Here is a 17828-nt window from a genome sequence, read left to right as displayed (position 1 = left end):
GCGCCGGCCCCGTTCTCTTCCTGCCCGGCCACCGGGGCGCCGGGCTGCGAGGTGACGCGCGGCGGGGCTCAGCCAATGGGCGCGCGGCGCGCGGTGATGGCCGATGGGCTCGGCCTGTGAGGCGGCGCGGGGGGCGGGCGCTGCCGGAGGGGCGGCGCCGGGAACATGGCGAAGACGTACGATTATCTCTTCAAGCTGCTGCTCATCGGCGACTCGGGCGTGGGCAAGACCTGCGCGCTCTTCCGCTTCTCCGAGGATGCCTTCAACGCCACCTTCATCTCCACCATCGGTGCGGGCGGCCGGGCCGGGCCGGGAGCAGTGAGGGGGGCCGGGCCCAGTTCGGGGCTAGGGCGGCGGGGTCGGGTCCTGGGCCGGGGCTGGGTCTAGGTCTAGGCCGGGTCTAGGTCGGGCCCGGCCCGGCCCGCGTTGGCGGCCTCCGCGCTCGGAGGCTGGGCCGGGGCGGCGGAGGGAAGGGCGGTTTCGCTGCCGGCTCGGGTGGCTGTAGCGGCTCGGTGCTGAGCGTCTCGCTCGGTGGTTGATGTAAAGCTCGGTTCTGCCGGCTCTATCTTAGCGCTGCTTGTGATCGTCCTTGGTGGCTTGTTTACGCGCCCTGTCCCCGCGGAGATGCGGCAGAGGCTTTCCCTGCGGTTGTTGTGGTTCAAATCGCTGTTCTTCACTCCGCAGATGCCGCTGTTTAGCCTGAGCTGCTTTAACAACTCGCTTTCTGCTTCATTAGCTCCCTGGACGGGCGCTCTGCTAGTGCTGCTGCGTGAGAAATGTGAAAATCTCACCAGGGAAGTTAGAGGGGAAAAGTTAGTTTGGTCTTCAGCAGAAACTAAGAGTAACTTAGTTGCTTCTCTTTTCAGGTATTGATTTTAAAATTAGAACTATAGAGCTAGATGGCAAGAGAATTAAACTACAGATATGGTAAGACTTTTTTTCTAAAGTTACACATTAATTTCTGCTAACCTGGTGTCAGTATGGTGTGGAGTAGTAATGTCGTGATTAAATTTTTATTCTAGTTGTGCTCTTTAGTAGTTCACAATATCTTAGAAACTGTAGTTGTAGTTTCAATGCTTCTAAAGACTGATTAAAAATATTAAATTAAAATTTCTGCTGCCTTTAATTCCAGCGCGATAGCTTAGACAGGTTGCATGAGCCCTGTTTTCTGGTCCGTTTCAGGGACACGGCTGGGCAGGAGCGATTCCGAACCATCACGACCGCGTACTACCGGGGAGCAATGGTAGGAGCTGCACGGCTTATACTGAGCGTTAAACAAACAAAGTTTTCAGAATCAAACCAGCCGGGTTTTAATGAGGAACGTACATAACTGTGTCAGAATGTAAAGTCTGCGTGGCTAAATGCTTACAGCTCGCACGCCTCTTCCAAAGTGCTAACAGTGTTGAAGCTCTGCTGAGACAATGTGGGGACCTGCAAAGTCAGATTTCTGTTGTGACTCACTGTATAGATCTAGATGCCTTATCTAGTAAGACATAAATTGTGATTAAATGTTATGTGTAACTTGGAACTAATTTTTTTTTAAATAGCCTTTAAGTTTCTTTGTCATGGAAGAGTCTTTAACGTCTTTTGCTTAAACTGATGCTAGCTGAAATAAGTTTTTTTTAATCTTTAGGGCATTATGCTAGTCTATGACATCACCAATGAAAAATCTTTTGAAAATATTCGGAACTGGGTCAGGAATATTGAAGAGGTAATTTCTCTTTACTTACTGAATACTAAAAATGCTATCCCTTTTCCAGAAGCAGTTGAAAGTTAAATGCGTCAGCACTGACATGTTTCTTTCTCATGCATGTACTGTATGGTAAATTGTGGAAAATTGGTAATATCTTTTAGAATGTCTCGGGTAACAGTAATTTACTGTGCTCGCACATGAGAGCAAGTTGTAGGGACTGTAGCTTTTCTAGTGATGGGGGGAACTAAGAGATGTTTTCCTGCCACCACAAGTGTCCTAAAGCGTTGTCTTTATGCAAGATGTACACTGAGCTGCGAGTGCCTGAAGTAAGCCGCCGGGATGGGGTGTTTTGAGGGAACTCATGAATGTGTGGAAAGTGCTTCGCATCAGCATCTTTGCTTTCAGTACTTCATCTTTCTGGTAATATTTGTCTTCAAAAAAGCAAGCTGAAGTACTTTCTTCTGTCTGTTTCTGTGTCAGCATGCCTCTCCAGATGTTGAAAAAATGATTCTTGGAAATAAATGTGATGCAAATGACAAAAGACAAGTCTCTAGAGAGCAAGGGGAGAAGGTAAGTGCCATGGCCTGGCTTCATCCTGTCTCCGCACAGAGGCGGAAGTTAGTGCTTGGAACCGAATACTTCTTAAAGCCCTCGGTCTCTTTAAACCCTGCAAAGCACCTTACTGCCGAGACCATTTCCAGGTGTGGCTCGTGTGTCTGACTTGCTGCTGTAGTGGCAGGAGTCTGTGTGATGGCTGCCTTAGCAGGACTAAAGCACTCACTTTGAACTTCCAGCCAGTAAGATCGATCCACTGCTTCTGAAAGCTCGCTGAAGTGCCGTGGTGTTCCTTCCTGCATTTAATCTTCACTTCTGTTACCTTGGTCTGAGCAGTGAAACTTCCCATATGAATGTTAAAATAGTTTTATTCATTTTGATGTATGTATGCCCCATCTGGAAAAACTGTAGGCTCAAAATCTGTTATTCTGCTGATAGAAAACCCCTTCTTCCAGTGGGGAAAATGGTTCAGAGCTGGTGGTTACTGATTTCTATACCTAAGAAAATAATGTGCGCTTCCTGTGAAGTGTTATTGAGCTCCGTGATCTGTTATGAATGCCACAGTCATAACTGAAGCTTACAAAAAAAGTAGAGGTCATAAATTGACAAACACGGTGCTCTAACCGTAAGCATTCAGTGTTGTGCTCTTTAGCTTTTTTAAACAAAAATCTTCATTTCAAAAGTTGGAAATCTGAAAACCTCTGGAGTGTTTTACAAAACTGCCATTTGCTGATGTTTGGTACCATTTAGGGATGGTTAACTTGGGTATAGAATAATATACTCTTAACATTATAAACAGCTGTATTACAATGTTTAGTAACAGAGGCTAAAGTCAGGCTTTAACTTCCAAAGCAGTAATAATCACTTTCTGTAACATGCTTGAGATTTGATACATTGAATCTGCCACCACCACCCCCAAAAACCTCACTGATTTTATTTATTTCAACTTAGACTTTTCAAAATACAAACATTGTATTCATTATTGTCTGTATATTGCCCCATTGCTTCAAAGGTATTTCTAAGCAGAGCTGTTTAACATTTCCCAAGCTGTAGTTGTAATATGTTTCTCCACACTGATAAAAAAGATGAGTCTGTGTCAAGAATTCTCGTTTCTTGATCATCTGGTCAGGACTTGTTAGATGCAAAGCAACAAACTGGATTTATTCTTAGCAAAAGGAAGAAAAAGCATGCAAAAGGTTAGTATTTAGTAATGTCCCTTTTTGGTGAAAGCCAGTGAGGGAGAGTAGATAGGATTGTCTTTTCTGGCTTCAATTGTTAATTAGTCAAGGTAAAGAATGTACTTGTGTGCACCGCAGATGTTACAAGTCTCACAAGATACCTATGCCAAAAAATAAAATTTAAGGAAGAAAGGAGCAGATTAAAATGTATGCAGAATGTAAAACAGAAGAACAAAAATCAGTGAGAACAGATGCTGATAGGAATGAGATTCAGTTCCTGATTTTGCAAATTGTTCTGCTTGAGTAAATCCCCAGTTCCTGTGAATTACTCTAGGAGGGGTAGATCCTGCACTAATTGGTTATATTTATAGCTGTTCTCGCAATTATCCAACTAACATGAACCTGCTTTTGTTCAGCTTGCTGCAAGTTTTGGAATTAAATTTATGGAGACGAGTGCAAAAGCCAATATAAACATAGAGAATGTAAGTATGCAACCTTTCCCTTCTATTTGTTGTCTTAGTACACTTGTGCAAAGAAGCAATAAGAACACTTACCCATGCTGACTGGAGCCAAAACTCAATTGCTAGATATTTCAGATGGGTTATTAAATATGTATCTTTGCATCCCGTGAATGCATTGTCTAACCAATATTATTCTAAATGATTTAAGTTGAACTTGGTGCTTAAAGTATAATGCAAGGGCATTACAGCAAACTGCATTAGAATTTTCAGTCTCAGAAAGGCAGTAGTGGACTTAGAGAAGATGCAGAGAAAGACAGGGGAAGGAGCATTAAAACCTGGAGAAAAAACAGTAAGAATCTGACATTCTTCAGGAGTTTGGTATTTGTAGAAGCACAGGAAGGCAGCTTATTACTAAACAAGAATGGTAGAATACGTTTTCTTAGCCTTGTAACTTTTCACTGTTGTACTTATAGGCATTTTTCACTCTTGCAAGAGATATCAAAGCAAAAATGGACAAGAAATTGGTGAGTAACTTTTACTTAGCCCGAGCTGTATTTAAGTGGGGCGGGGGGGAAGCCCACTACCAAGTACTGTATCACGGTGAATCAAAAATATTTTGTGGTCTCTTTCATGGGGGATGCACTGAAGGTTATAGAAATTTATTTTTAGTCTTCTCAAACTAGTCTGACCTTGGGATATAAACATTGTCTCTACATTCAGAAATCAGCTGCAATGGTTGAGGTTCTCTAAATAAAATTATCTTTATTTGTTTTATTGAAAGCCAAGTGAGTGGTGGAGCAGAGCAGTTTAATGATATTTCTTACTCTTGCAGTCTGAAAAAGTGAATCATTTAAATTAGAAATATGGAAGGCCCGCTTCATACTTCACCGTAGCCTTCAAACTCATGTTTAAACCTAGGTAGAGAACTAATTAGTTTTTTTGATAATCATAAAATCATTTCTCAGGATGCATTCATAAAAGTCATCTTTCATGCAACAAATGTCTGTCAATTTCAGTCTGTGAAATGAAGCTAACAAAAAATTGTTTCTGCTTTTACCAACTATTCTGCCTTAATGTGACTAGATTTGTGATGATATAGCTGTAATATTTTGGTCTTGTTTGATGTTTCCAAAATATTTCAGTAAAAGCCAAACGTGTCTTGTATTTTTTAATTTTGGCTGTCTTTGAGTTTATGGAAGTAAGAAGAATAATGGCAGCCCATGTCAGTCGGACCCAAAAGTAGCAGATGCAATTCTTTGACCTGTGGTAGTGGCTGATGTAAGGCTCACTTAAATGAATGAAGATTCCTGCTTATTTTAGTAATAGTTTTTGTATAATCACAGGTTTGATTCAACAAAATGGATAAAGAATAGATGCTAGATCTTGCAGTGATGCTAAGAGCTGTTAAGTATAAATAAGTAACTTCAAATTCTTTGAATCTTCAGGAAGGCAATAGCCCGCAAGGCAGCAACCAGGGAGTCAAAATCACACCAGACCAGCAAAAGAAAAGCAGCTTTTTCCGATGTGTCCTTCTGTGAGGGACACAGCCTTAATCTGAGCATCTGCTCAACTGAACTGGACTGTGCCTGTTCTGAGTGAGATTTCCTCTGTCTGTGGACTTAACATTTTCAACATACCTTGTCACTCTGTGACCATCTGAATAAGAAATTGTTTATTTTAGTAATTGTCTGACTCTTCAATTTTGGAGATGAAACAAGTTTATTTTTGTCAGATTGCCACTGGGCATACGTATTGTCTAGCAGAGGGAATACAGATCAAGTGTGACCTGTAATAGCACCTTTGCTGACAGGCTTCGATCTTTTGTTCATATCTGTAATGTATCCAAATTAGAAGAAAATTAAGTTATGATCAAAATAAGAAACTGAAATGCCAATATTAATAAAGTACTGGTATGTGTACATGATACATGTGCATATCCATGTCTACAGATGCATATAGAACAATCGCATCCAAACATCAAATAAATGCACTTACGCAAACAGTACAGGCCTATACCTTTTCCGAAGGTAGGAGGAAGCTTTCCACATCTCCACCTTTTTGCTATTGCAGAGAAAATCCTTTATCTGCCTGTTACTTATTCAGTTCCATTATTCTAGACAATCCACAGGTACAATTGGAGTAAAAAAAAAAATCCTCAAAGGAATCTCTATTTTTTTAAAAAACCAAAGTGTGCTGTAAATATAACAGATCCATGTAATTGGGAATTATTTTCTTCATGTTAGAGATGACCATGCTTGATTAAATAATCCACACATTTAGACATGTTTAACAAGAGATATCTACAATCTAGTTCTGTGCAAGTGATCTGTAGTCTGTTTTTAGAAAAACAGACCATGGTTTGGATATGGACATTTCCTCAAAATTCATAACATTAGTGGACAGCTATTCCTTCTCCAGTTGAGAATGACTCCAGATCTGTCATGATGTAGTGGCTAGTTATAATTTGTGAGAAGAAAATGTATTGCACTGCTTCCAGTTGTGTGTTCTCATGCACACTTGCTCACATATGCAAATAAATGTTGCACATATGAACACTTTCTGAAAACAAACTTTTTTAAACGGAGATTTGCCTTGCTGCCATGCATTGATCATTTCAGATTTAAAGCAGCAACAAACCTCTTAGTGTGCATCACTGCAAATGATGTTTAGTCTTCAATGAAAATATTCTGTGTATTTATTCTTCTAAACACAGTCTATTACATTCCAATGTATAAAATGGAGCAGCCTAGGAAAGCTCCTACGTAGCTAGTTGCTCTCAGTTCAGAGGCTGTAAGCCTGACTCTAATTAGGTTGATAAAAGGAGCCAGTAAGAGCAATCTGCTTAGAAGTCTGCTGTCAAGTAATTGGAATAATGGTATATTTAATCCAAATGAACATATCAGCTGTGTCCTGCAACTCACTGGAATTGTTAACATGCTTTGTTTACATTGACAACTGCACTTAAGGGTAAAATTAAAGCTCATTTTAAAGCTAATGAATTTACTCACCAGTTTTTTCTTCAAGTTTGTGGTATTATTTCTGGCCTCATAGGAGCACTCATAAGTGCTACTGTAGTTAAAGATCTATCAGATTCATAATTAATCTTTATAAATCCTCAGCATGCAATTGGGCTCAACAGGAATACTGCCTGTTTTCCAAAATCAAATACAAAAAGGAAATTTCACCATGTAACTTACTGGTTTATAAAAATGCATTTTATATGCCACCAACTTTTTTTAATAGCTAGGAGGTTACAAAGAGCTCTGTTCATGTTTAAAATCATATAAAACTTTCCAGAACCTCATGGTGGTGGGGTTTTGGTTTTTATTTTTTCTTGGTGAACATGAGCCACAGTGAATTACATGTAGATGTATTTGTAGGATAAAACAATCATGTTAAGCTACTGAGGAGCCTTCTAGTCAGTATGTGCTTATAGCTCTGTGTTAACTACACTTTTAAATTGGACAAGCAATACTACTTCGAGATAAGGATGCTTTTTGAGAGACTTTGCATATGCTTCAAGCAATTGTTGGGGTAGAATCGGGGAGGTAATTAGGGCATGGTCTGAATGCCGTTTTCGTACACAAAATGGGATATGTTTGATTTGTTTCTGGCTTAGCAGTAAATGTGAATTGTCTCACATCCATCTTTCTTTTACCTTAATGTAGCCAGATGTTGCAGTCAGTCTAATTCTTCCAAAGTGACTGGAAAATAAGTGGTTAGTCTTAAGTTGATATCACAGGCTGCCCACCATGATACTGGCTGTTGTTTATTGACAGCATCTAAATCAATAACTTGTCTAGAGAGGAGAGAGAAAGACTGTATTAATTCACAAGTGGGAAAAAATTGTAGGATGGAATTATGGTTTTTCACTCCCCATTTTCTAAATTTTAAGTTACTCTTTTGCATTAAAGGTTAACTCTTTGTCTGTGAATACCTTTTGTTTAAAGTTATGCTGGTTGTTGCACATGTTTGTATGCCTAATTTATAGCATGATTTCCTTTTACAAAATGAACTGAATGAAAACTACATTATTGCCCAATCTCAGGAAGTTTTATGCAGTTACTGTGACCTACTGTCATCACTGTACTTCTAGGCTATACAGATTCTACATAGAAATTAAATCAATGTAAGCAATATGAAAACTAGAACGCAAACATAAGACAGGAATGCTTGGCTATGCGTTGCTAAATACTGACGTCAAATCTTGGATAAGTACAATATGTAGTTGATGTTCCTATCGCATAATTAAATTATGGTGGTTTTTCAAGTATGACTGCTATGAAAACAATGACCAAAAGAGGTACCGTGTGACTGAATAACAGTAATGTATTTACATGTAAGCCTTTTTTAACTAAGGAGGGAAACATCTGCAATACCAAATCTATAAAACTGAGTAGTTTAAACAGATCTGAAAAGCTAACAGTGTGCTTGCTACACATTCTTGGTGTCTAAATACCACTAAAATACTAGGTAATCAGTTAACAATTGATGCTTGGTTTGTAGAGGAACAAACCTATTTTTGAGCATGTTCTCAAATTCCCTTAATTTAATGAGCATCACAGAATTCTGTGGTTGACCTTATTTTTGAGGCTGCTTGCAATGTTCCAGATAGTCTTCAAACTTCTTGGAGCAGACCTGTCAGTACTTTACCTGTCAATGAAAGGTGGAACTGCCCTTTTAACACTTTGCCATTTTAACACTTCCGTTGTCTAGTTCCTGTGCTGATAGGCACATCCAGTGTTTCATGACATCAGAGCCTTATGCCAGCATCAGACTTTCAGCCTCAGATTTATAAATCCTATGGATTATTGTAAGTCTCCTTACTGCTGCTGAAAATTATTTGATCTCTGCTTTCATGTGGGATGTTAATGATCTTGCTGACAATTGTTAGGGGTTTTATTGTTGTGGTGGTGGCTGTGTCTTTGGCTGATGCTCATGCTCAAAAGCTACCATGATTTCTTGTCCTCTTAGACATGAAACGGCTGGGTTGTATGCTAGAGAGGAAATGGACAAATGGCTGCTTAGACGACAGTTTCCATTTGTACTGGAAGTCCATAGGGGATGGAAAAGAATGATGACTAACTTATGTCTTCATTTATAGATGTAATGAAAATCTGTTCAATTGAACGTTGATGGTAACGTGCAGTCTGATTATTTCAGGCTGTCTTATTCTTTGCCCCCTTTCTTTCACTCACCATTGGAGATTTTGTTTCTGTAGGTAACAGTTTAGCAGGCTAGTCTCTCTAGCCTTTCTGCAGGAGTCATCTGCTCTAAGTTGAGCGTAAGTTGGGAGTAATAATTTTTTTTCAAAGGGAAATTAATGCATCCCAGGATTTTAAAAAGCAACTGTAAACTGTTTTTAGAATCATCACTTTTTGGCTGCCACCCTTTCCACATTACAGCTGCTTTCTTAAACACTTCTCATTGGTTTTCATGTTTGTATTAAAAGCAAGACTGTTGTTTATTACAGTATGTATGTTTTTACTCTGTTGTACAGGACCCTGAGCACTGCATAAATAAACTTCTTATGAAAAGAGAATTTTAAAAGAAACTTTTTTTAGTGTGTCAGTCCTGTTCATCATTCATGCATATAGATTCTCATGTGGAAAATAAGGTGTTCCTAAAAATAGAAACAGAGGAACAGGAACCTGGGGTAGGCTCTTCTTTTCTCCTAATAAGTGTGTTGACTTTTCCAGCTATCTAGGAAAAAGAAAAATCTTCTGAAGAATAAAGTTTAATTTTCTGTTCTGTTCTAAGAAAAATTTAGCAATGAAGCTAGTTTAACTGAATAAATTTGTCAAGTTCTTCCAGTGTTTCTCTGCAAGTACCCACTCTTTTTTTTTGGGGGGGGGGGGGCAGGGGGGCAAACTCTCTATAGTTTATCTGGTTCTTTTGGGACCATCACCTAATTTATGTATCAGCTGAGAAACAGCTGTGAATTTTTTCATGTAAGTGATTTTCCTGTTAACTTATAGCAGCTTTTTTACATGCTTGACATAGAAAAGGGAATCACTTGACTGGCTGAAATAGATACCGGTCTTCCCTATGTCCTTCCCAGAACCTGTAATATATTTCTGTGACACACCACTAGCATACTTTCACAAATTGATTCACTGGACATGTGCTGAGACTTCTAAAGCAGATCAGAGGAGCTGGTTACACAATTTCTATTAATTGTAATGGTTTTAGAACTATTTTCAAGATAGGTGGGATTCTCAGGAATTCAAAACCTCAGCTGAGCATGTGCTCAGTGCACAATTTTTAGGAAAACTAAGTTCTTTAAATAGCAATGTATTTTTCCTAAATTACAGCTAGAATCTTCTTTGGGGGAAAAATAGGACAGTAGGGCATGGTCTATGATTCCTGGATATAGTTTTAGTCTGTAGCAAGCATGGGTTTTTTTGGGGGGGTTGGTTGGTTTGTTTTAACTAATAAGGTATTTTCTTACAAACTTTTTTAGAAGGTATAATTTGATACAAGTTCCTTTAGTACCTGGTAATACCTGAGCTTTAAAAATTATTTACCATATCACTGTCAAGGTCAGATGTGTTCTAGCTGGAGGAGGGGAATGGAGTAGACAATTTTATGGAAACATACACGTTTTGTTAAATTACAGGGAAATCTTGATGAAGAGTGTGATGAATTGTTCCTTTTAAAGCAGTGAACAGGAGACAAAATCTTCTGACTGGTTCACCTAAAATTGTCCTCTTTGATGCTCTCATTTTCTTCTCTCATGGACAGTAACCTCAGGTGAAACAAGCTTACTGCAGGCTCAAGAAGCACTTCCATCTCTATATTTCACTAATTTCAGATTCGAATGTGAAATGTACTATTAAAAAAAAAAAAAAGTAATGATCACTTACGTATCACTCTATTTGAAGGGATTCACTAAAATTAAGCCTAGGACAGTATTATAATTTGAAGAGTTTATTTTGCAAACCACTTGCAAAGAATAGATATATTAAATAAATGCCAGATTTGAAATGCTTCATTGTGTAAGACGTACTTCAGAAGCCACATTCAGACAACGTTAGACATCAAATAGCTAATCTCTTGTAGTTATCAATGCATGCCAAGTGGCAATATTAACTTTTTTTAAAAATTACTAGGACTCTTAATCATGTAAAAAGTAGATACGAGGTTCAAAAACAATAGTCAAATAGAAGCCCACACACTTTTTCAAGTATCTGTTTTCCACATCTTTGTGGAATACTAGCACCTCTACTGGAAACTGCCAGGGAAGAGTGGTGATCTGCAAGGGCTGCAAAGACATTAAAAAAACTTTGGAAACTTCTCATAGAAACTAGCAGGAGCAATTTCATGATATAAAATGAGATATTACCTGAGAAAATCAGGAGCTCGTATTATCATATGCTGAAAGTCTTCCAGAGAAAGTTTGCCATCGTTGTCCAGATCCGCTTCATCAATGACCTTGTCACATGCAAGGCTAACTTCTTCTGGGGTAAGCTCGTTTCGGGTTAATTTGTTAACTGTTTTCTCCAGATCTGATTTGCATATGTAATCATCATTGTTAAAATCTGACAAAGGAAGCAAAATGAATTCAAAGTGACAAAAGTCAGTATTTTACACAGTTGATTGCCAAGGCACAATGGGAAGGGTTTGGTTAGCAGACCATAATGCATTTATATAAGTAGGACTTTCAAATCTGAAATGAAGAGTCTTGCAGTTACCTGTATTTGCTTGTATAAACATATCTTACATAAGGGTAACAATTGTAAATAGCTTAATGGCTAAACATAGTCTAGCCATAATGAAATCATCCTAGAAAATCAGTACTACTAAACAAAATGCAAGCAGCAGAATGAAGTTAAAGGAAGAGTATAGGGGGGGAGTTCACTTTTTCAGTATCTTTGCTGAATCATTTACAGCTTAATCACAGAGTTTTGTTTTGTTTTTTTTTCCTGTGTATGTCCTTAATATGTTGTTTGGCTTTGGCTGATCACTAAGGAAGTAACTGAAAGTGGTATTGTCAAGAAAGACCAATTAATCTTTAAAATTGCCCTTGAGGAAAACTGCTAAAAGCACTTTTTTCCAAAGAAACCTACAGATTTATGGGCAGCCAAATCCCTTGTGCTGCACTTTTCCAAGCAGTCTCTAACATGGAAGAAATATTTCTTAAATGTTTATCAGGTCTTGAAAACTGCAAATCATTTCAGGTTATAAATTCTCTAGTAAATTCTAAGCGCTAACCAGTATAACTTCCAATCCCAATTAAATAAGAGTAGAGACAAAAGAATACAGAGGACCAGAAGTTTCTAGGACAACAGGCATTCAAAGGCAACAAATAGAAAGACTGTATTAAGAATGTACCTAGATAGAGACCATTATGGTGGCAAAATGGATATTTTGCATTCCTACATGCAGCTGCAGGATTTCCCCAAACTTCGCATTTTATGCCTGTCTCACTCACCATAAATTTTAAAAGCATAATACGCTTTCAAGTCTCTGGGAGCCATTTCACTCAGCACTGAAAACATGTCCAAAAAATCATCCAAAGTCATGTTGCCTTCTCCATCCTCCGAGAAAACCTCTGCTATCCGCTGGCGGAACGGATTGTCCTGGGAAACAGAACACAGGAGCAAGGGAAGGTCACCTTCACTAGTATTTATTTCTGTGCAGATAAGACACAATTGGAGCAAGATTATTTTTGTTGCAACCCCCTTTTGGCAGTCAAATACTCCCTTTGCTGCTATTATTTTCTTGTCTAATGTCGTATCAGAGGTAGACACAGCTGCAGCCTTCTTTAGCCTCTGTACAATTTCAGTGATATTTCCAGAGGAAATCACTAGAAGCTTCCAGAAAGACTTTGACTTTAATTGCCAAAATTTATTTGTATTTCAGTCTCCCAGCAATTAGCACTGGATGAATTATTAAAAAAAGGTTATATTAAACTGAAATGTGTCACTTGATTCTATTTGTGTTCCTTTGCACTGTACCTTCAGCTCTGGCATGCTGCCAATGAGTTCATAGGGAAGTGTCACATCTGGTTTATCTGTGTAGTCGAGGGGAACTAGCTGGGGGGCTAGATCTCGGTATCTGTAAAACAGTCTGAAATAGAAAGAAAGGCTCGTTTAGGGAACAAGTTATTTAGAGCTCTAAAAAACAATGTGTTTGCCTTTTTCATATCATTCTTCATACTTCACATCCTTTACCAGATGGATGATACCGGTCACTAAATATCAATTAATATGCTCTGTAGTTGATGGTGGAAAAACAGTATTAAAAGGAACAAAATAGCGTAACTGGTTAAAAAAAAAAAAGGGAAAAAAAAAATCTTCACACTTGCAGAACAATTCAGTGAAAATGCTTATACAGGTCAGGCAGCCAAGCCATCAGATACAGAGCATCTGAAAACAGGGGGGTTTTGGTTTGTTGTTCCCCCTCCTCCTCCCCCCCAGAAAAAGAGTTTCAGATTTACTTCAACAGTGCAGACAATGGTATAGAGGCATGTAGTGTATTTATGATATATGTATTTATGATAACAAGGCACAAGACCTTCAGCCTGAAGGTCCACCTAATCAGTTTTCAAATGCATAAAAAGTTGTTGTAAGGCAAGAGGGATGTGGTTTCCAAGTCAACAATGAATGTGACTAGAAATAATTGGCTTACATTGCAGCACAAAAGATTTGGTTTAAATGTCAGAATAAAATTCTGGATGCCAAAAGCTAGTGAGATTATTGAGCTCTTGAATCTGGAACCAACTCTAGGATGTTTTTATCCACCCCAAGTATTTTTCTGTTTTTTTCCATAGAACCATGATCAGGAGACAGAAAATATACACATAATCATTTGAACATATTTATTACTTTTCCATGCTATTTGCTTCAGTTCTTATGCTAGACTAGGGATCCGGTTCCCAGCTGTTGTCAACAAAACAATAGCACAGAATGTTAAAAGGGATCTTTATCAATAATAAATGTCTTATTCATGATACAGTTATGGTTCTGGCCTCTATTTACTACATGGAAAGGCAGATAGCTTTATATTTCACTTATTACAGAATCATTTGTATTTTATCCTGTACTGAATTCATGCGCAGATTCCAAGGTTCTAACTGGGGATGTGTTCCATATAAAATTGTCACTTGTGCTCTGCCTTTTGGAGAAATTAGCAAATAATGTGTGGTGACCTCTTGAGAGATGCAGAAACCGAGCATTTATCTTTCTGTTAATTTGCCCAAAGGTTAGCAAAGGAAATGAACCTTGCTCTTAGGAGTGTTACTATCTGTGAAAGTGCCATTTGCAACAAGAGGAGAACAAGTTCAAGTTTTCAGTGAAGACTTTCAATCCCACATCAATAGAGTATGGAACCCATCTTTATCACTTCCTTTGGACAGAAATTAAATGGATTGGTCCATGAAGGCTTTGGGGAAAAATGCACCTGACAGTATCAAAGCAGAATGGTTTTCCAGTACTAATTATTTACATAAAAACATGAAAAATCTGAAATAAAAGTTGATATAGACATTACGGATTTTCTAAAATAGGCAAAGTAGCCCAAACAATAACAGTATACTTTGAAGCATTTGTTATAAAACAAAGTGAGGGGAACATGAATGTCGCTGTCAAAGTGTACACTAAAACATAACTTGTTACGTTTATTTCAGACAGAGAGACTGGTACCTTAATACAAAATTTAGAGATCTGGCTCAGTTCATGATAGATGATGTATTTTCTGTATATAAAAAAGCAATGACAATGCTCAGATTGTCCAGAAGGATGTTGAGTCATTCTGTCCTCTATCACATTAATTTTGCATAAATTCATTTAAAAATTATTTTTAAAAAAATCACCCCATATGCAGACTGTCTTTATAGCAATCCCTGTACTTTACACACAAAAAAACACACAAGACTCACCTCAGAATTTCTTTCCTTGTAAAGAATGTGCAGTCCTGTGAAATGAGAAAAGACACAATATGTCATGACAGTTTTAAATGCACTGGCCTAAATTTTTCCAGTACTGTGACTTAAACACATTATAATGCAAGGGGCCAAGCATTAATGTTCTTTTAGGGGGGCATATAATTACGATTATTTTGTAACCCTTCTTCCTCTTGAGGCAAGAATTAAACTACGTTACTTAAACCTTTGATGTAACTTAATACCTATACTTAACAAATTTTTAAAAGATTGTTTTAAAAACATTTGCCTTTATTCAATGGTCTGTCTAAATAGCTTTTTAGTTTGGCACAGTTTTATACCTGATATGCATCCAGTTGCTCTGGAGTGAAAATGGTTTGCTTGTTGCCCATTTCTGCCTCTGCGTGCTGATTCTTGTCCCATCATTCTTCCCTCAAAGTTACCTTTATAGGAGGTCTGGATATCCAGATATTAAAAGCTGCAACAATGAGGTTCAGGTAGCAGGGGATCAGGTAACCAGCTTCCCTATTGCATGGGCTACAAAGAATCATAATAGGAGCATTTCATCAAATCTTTAGTCTGGCTACTTAAGGCTCTTACCCAGCATCACTCACCTGTCTCCTCTGTGCACCACAGAGACTCATATTACAGTATTTAGCCAAATAACTAATAGCTTCTTGTTTGTGTCTTTGAAGCAGTAGGTAGATGTCATGGACTGTATTTTTTTCATTCTTTCTAATCTCTTAAATTACCTAAAAACTGTTTGGAATGTCTTTCTTCTTTAAGAATTAACATTAAATATGAGAAATAAGTAATAATGAAAGCAATCCCCTTGCCCTTTCTTTCTGAATTTTCTGTATAATATTGTACAGTGCCCAACAGCACATGGTAGCTTGTACTGGAGATAGTATCTCTAAAGCCCACTCTATTCTGCAGTATCTAGTAATACACATTATTACTAATGATTATTAGTGTGACATGCCTACATATATACAGATATGGTTTTTACACTAAAATACATGTGAATATACGATTTGTCTATAAAAACTGAAATGTGATGTGAAAGGTTACATGAAATATGGCATATAAAAACTGAAATGGGATGTGAAAGGTTACAGGAAATACAAAACTTAAGGGTCGAGGGAAGAACTGACTGCATTTCTATGGTACGTAGCAGGCTGTATTATTGTCCAGGGGGCAAGACGTAAAGCCTCCATTCTTGGTCACGCGTCCATTGAATTGGCAGCTTTGGCAGCCAACGAAGCCTGGTTTGGAGGATGCATCTGCGGGGTGGAGACCACAGAGCGGCAAAACTATTCCTCACTCACGGTCCCGCCTTAAAACAAGTAAAAATTAATCAGAATCGGCCCGTTCGGCGTGGAAACATGCGGGGCGGCGGGGTAACGACGCCTCTGCGCTGCGCCCTCGGGGCGCCTCTTAACGGTTTTCCCCTCACGGAAACGGCGACAGCGCGGCGCGCGCGCGGCCCTCCCGCGCGGCCGTTGTCGGGGCAACGCGGCTGCGCGCGGCGGCGGCCGCCAGGAGGCGCCGCAGTGCGGGCGCGGCGGCGCCGCGCGGGCCATGGCGGACTACGAGGCGGTGCAGCGCGGGCCGCTGCGGCTGAAGGGCAGCGGCGGCGCCCTGGGCGCCGGCAAGCGGTGAGGGGCGGCGGCGGGGGAGCGGGGTGGGGGCGGGCGGGCCCGGGGCTCGGCGCTGACCGCCCTCTGCCCGCAGGAAGAAGAAGAAGGCGAAGGAGAAGGGGCAGATCCTGGAGCAGATCGTGAGCAGCAAGAAGCAGGAGGAGGAGAAGAAGCGCGGCCTGGACAAGCGCACCCCGGCGCAGGTGGCCTACGAGAAGATGCAGGAGAAGCGGGTAGGGCCGCCCCGCCCGGGGGCCAGACCTGGCCCGGCGGCTCGGGCAGGGGCTTGACAGCACCGAAGGGGCCCTCAGAGGCAGCCCGAGGGGGCGGCGAGCGCGGGGGTAACCGCCTCTCTTGTGTCCTCCCTCAGCAAATGGAGAGGATCCTGAAGAAAGCCTCCAAGACCCATAAACAGAGAGTGGAGGTAAGCACCGACTTCACCTCGTTTACTCCGGCTGGCCTGTGTTTATCGACACGGAGGATGTCGGCGGCTCGGAGCTGCTTTGCCTCTGTGAAACCCGAAAGCTGGGAGGCCGCAGGGCCCCGACACCATTCGACGTTAGTTAAATCGTCAAACATTTCACGTTTTCTCTCTCTTTCTCTCCCCTAGGACTTTAACAGACACTTGGACACTCTGACTGAGCATTACGACATTCCTAAAGTCAGCTGGACTAAGTGAAGGGGCTGTTTTCTTACAAGGCTTTGGATCGGGAGTTGTGTTTGTATTGAACGGGGGTTGCTATGTAAATCTGTGTATTCCCAGTATTGAGTGTTTAATATATCTTCTTGAACGTTTATGACCTTGCACTGTCTTATTTCACTGTTTTGTCTTTTACACAAAGTATTCATCAAAACCTTTTCTTGGCTAGCGAAAGCTCTGATTTATATAGGTGCAGTGAGCTATTTTCTTAGAGCTCAAAGCAGGGTTAAGGCCAGAAACAATCGGTGTGAGCCAGCTGGAAAACTTTCCTGTATGAGTTTGATATTAGCTGTTGTCCTTTTTGGAAGTGAAGAATCTCAGACAGTCTCTTACTTAGCGTAAGCTTCATTTGTAAATTATAGGAACAGTATCTTTTGTTTGTATCTAGAGTTCTTTCAGAGTTCGGGGCGGGTTCTGCTGTTTTCTAAACTCCTCTTGTAATTCTGATGTAACTTCTCATTAAAATGCTTCTTTCATCCTTTTTTTGGTGCTCAGTTACCTGTAAAAATAGGTAAGGGCGGCGCTCTGATAAAACAGTTGCTTGCGTGTGGAGTTCTTCCTGTGATTTCTATCTTTGTGTGCAATTCTTGCTCTCTTTTGAGAGATGATGTCCAAAAGCCTAACCCCCTCTTAAAAATGAGTGTTGTGTGGTGGGTTGGCTGGTGGCACCCAGCATTTGGCCAGTGGCTCCTGCCCCAGGACACCCAAACGCCCCC

General features: G+C 40.0%; 3 protein-coding genes across 3 annotated transcripts; 2 read left to right on the top strand and 1 right to left on the bottom strand.

The window, feature by feature from the left end:
• The first annotated feature begins 114 nt into the window (after positions 1–114).
• Positions 115–6882, top strand: RAB8A (RAB8A, member RAS oncogene family). Its single transcript, XM_026105965.2, has 8 exons — positions 115–289; positions 867–927; positions 1183–1243; positions 1634–1711; positions 2174–2263; positions 3843–3908; positions 4361–4411; positions 5333–6882. Exons 1-8 carry the CDS (start codon positions 166–168, stop codon positions 5423–5425), a joined length of 624 nt encoding a protein of 207 aa, XP_025961750.1. The 5' UTR covers positions 115–165; the 3' UTR covers positions 5426–6882.
• Positions 5763–15509, bottom strand: CIB3 (calcium and integrin binding family member 3). Its single transcript, XM_026105952.2, has 6 exons — positions 15114–15509; positions 14770–14804; positions 12848–12959; positions 12322–12469; positions 11233–11428; positions 5763–10719 (listed from the first exon to the last, which is right to left on the bottom strand). Exons 1-6 carry the CDS (start codon positions 15162–15164, stop codon positions 10698–10700), a joined length of 564 nt encoding a protein of 187 aa, XP_025961737.1. The 5' UTR covers positions 15165–15509; the 3' UTR covers positions 5763–10697.
• Positions 15510–16274: 765 nt separating this feature from the next.
• FAM32A (family with sequence similarity 32 member A) lies at positions 16275–17594 on the top strand. The gene is made up of 4 exons (XM_064497446.1): positions 16275–16430; positions 16507–16645; positions 16783–16836; positions 17023–17594. Exons 1-4 carry the CDS (start codon positions 16354–16356, stop codon positions 17089–17091), a joined length of 339 nt encoding a protein of 112 aa, XP_064353516.1. The 5' UTR covers positions 16275–16353; the 3' UTR covers positions 17092–17594.
• Positions 17595–17828: the final 234 nt, after the last annotated feature.

Source organism: Dromaius novaehollandiae, chromosome 25 (assembly GCF_036370855.1).
Source record: "Dromaius novaehollandiae isolate bDroNov1 chromosome 25, bDroNov1.hap1, whole genome shotgun sequence".
Lineage (NCBI taxonomy): Eukaryota > Metazoa > Chordata > Aves > Casuariiformes > Dromaiidae > Dromaius > Dromaius novaehollandiae.
This window is presented reverse-complemented; position numbering and strand designations above follow the sequence as displayed.

Bases quoted from the DNA above. Each gene is read 5' to 3' on its own strand.
- RAB8A (XM_026105965.2), top strand. From the start codon at position 166: ATGGCGAAGACGTACGATTATCTCTTCAAGCTGCTGCTCATCGGCGAC. The intron at 290-866 runs GTGCGGGCGGCC...TTCTCTTTTCAG, and splicing joins CACCTTCATCTCCACCATCG to GTATTGATTTTAAAATTAGA. The intron at 928-1,182 runs GTAAGACTTTTT...GGTCCGTTTCAG, and splicing joins AGAATTAAACTACAGATATG to GGACACGGCTGGGCAGGAGC.
- FAM32A (XM_064497446.1), top strand. From the start codon at position 16,354: ATGGCGGACTACGAGGCGGTGCAGCGCGGGCCGCTGCGGCTGAAGGGC. The intron at 16,431-16,506 runs GTGAGGGGCGGC...CTCTGCCCGCAG, and splicing joins GCCCTGGGCGCCGGCAAGCG to GAAGAAGAAGAAGGCGAAGG. The intron at 16,837-17,022 runs GTAAGCACCGAC...TCTCTCCCCTAG, and splicing joins CCCATAAACAGAGAGTGGAG to GACTTTAACAGACACTTGGA.
- CIB3 (XM_026105952.2), bottom strand. From the start codon at position 15,164: ATGGGCAACAAGCAAACCATTTTCACTCCAGAGCAACTGGATGCATAT. The intron at 14,805-15,113 runs GTATAAAACTGT...CTCATTTCACAG, and splicing joins AGCAACTGGATGCATATCAG to GACTGCACATTCTTTACAAG. The intron at 10,720-11,232 runs GTAATATCTCAT...TTTTTTTAATAG, and splicing joins CGAGCTCCTGATTTTCTCAG to TACATTTCACATTCGAATCT.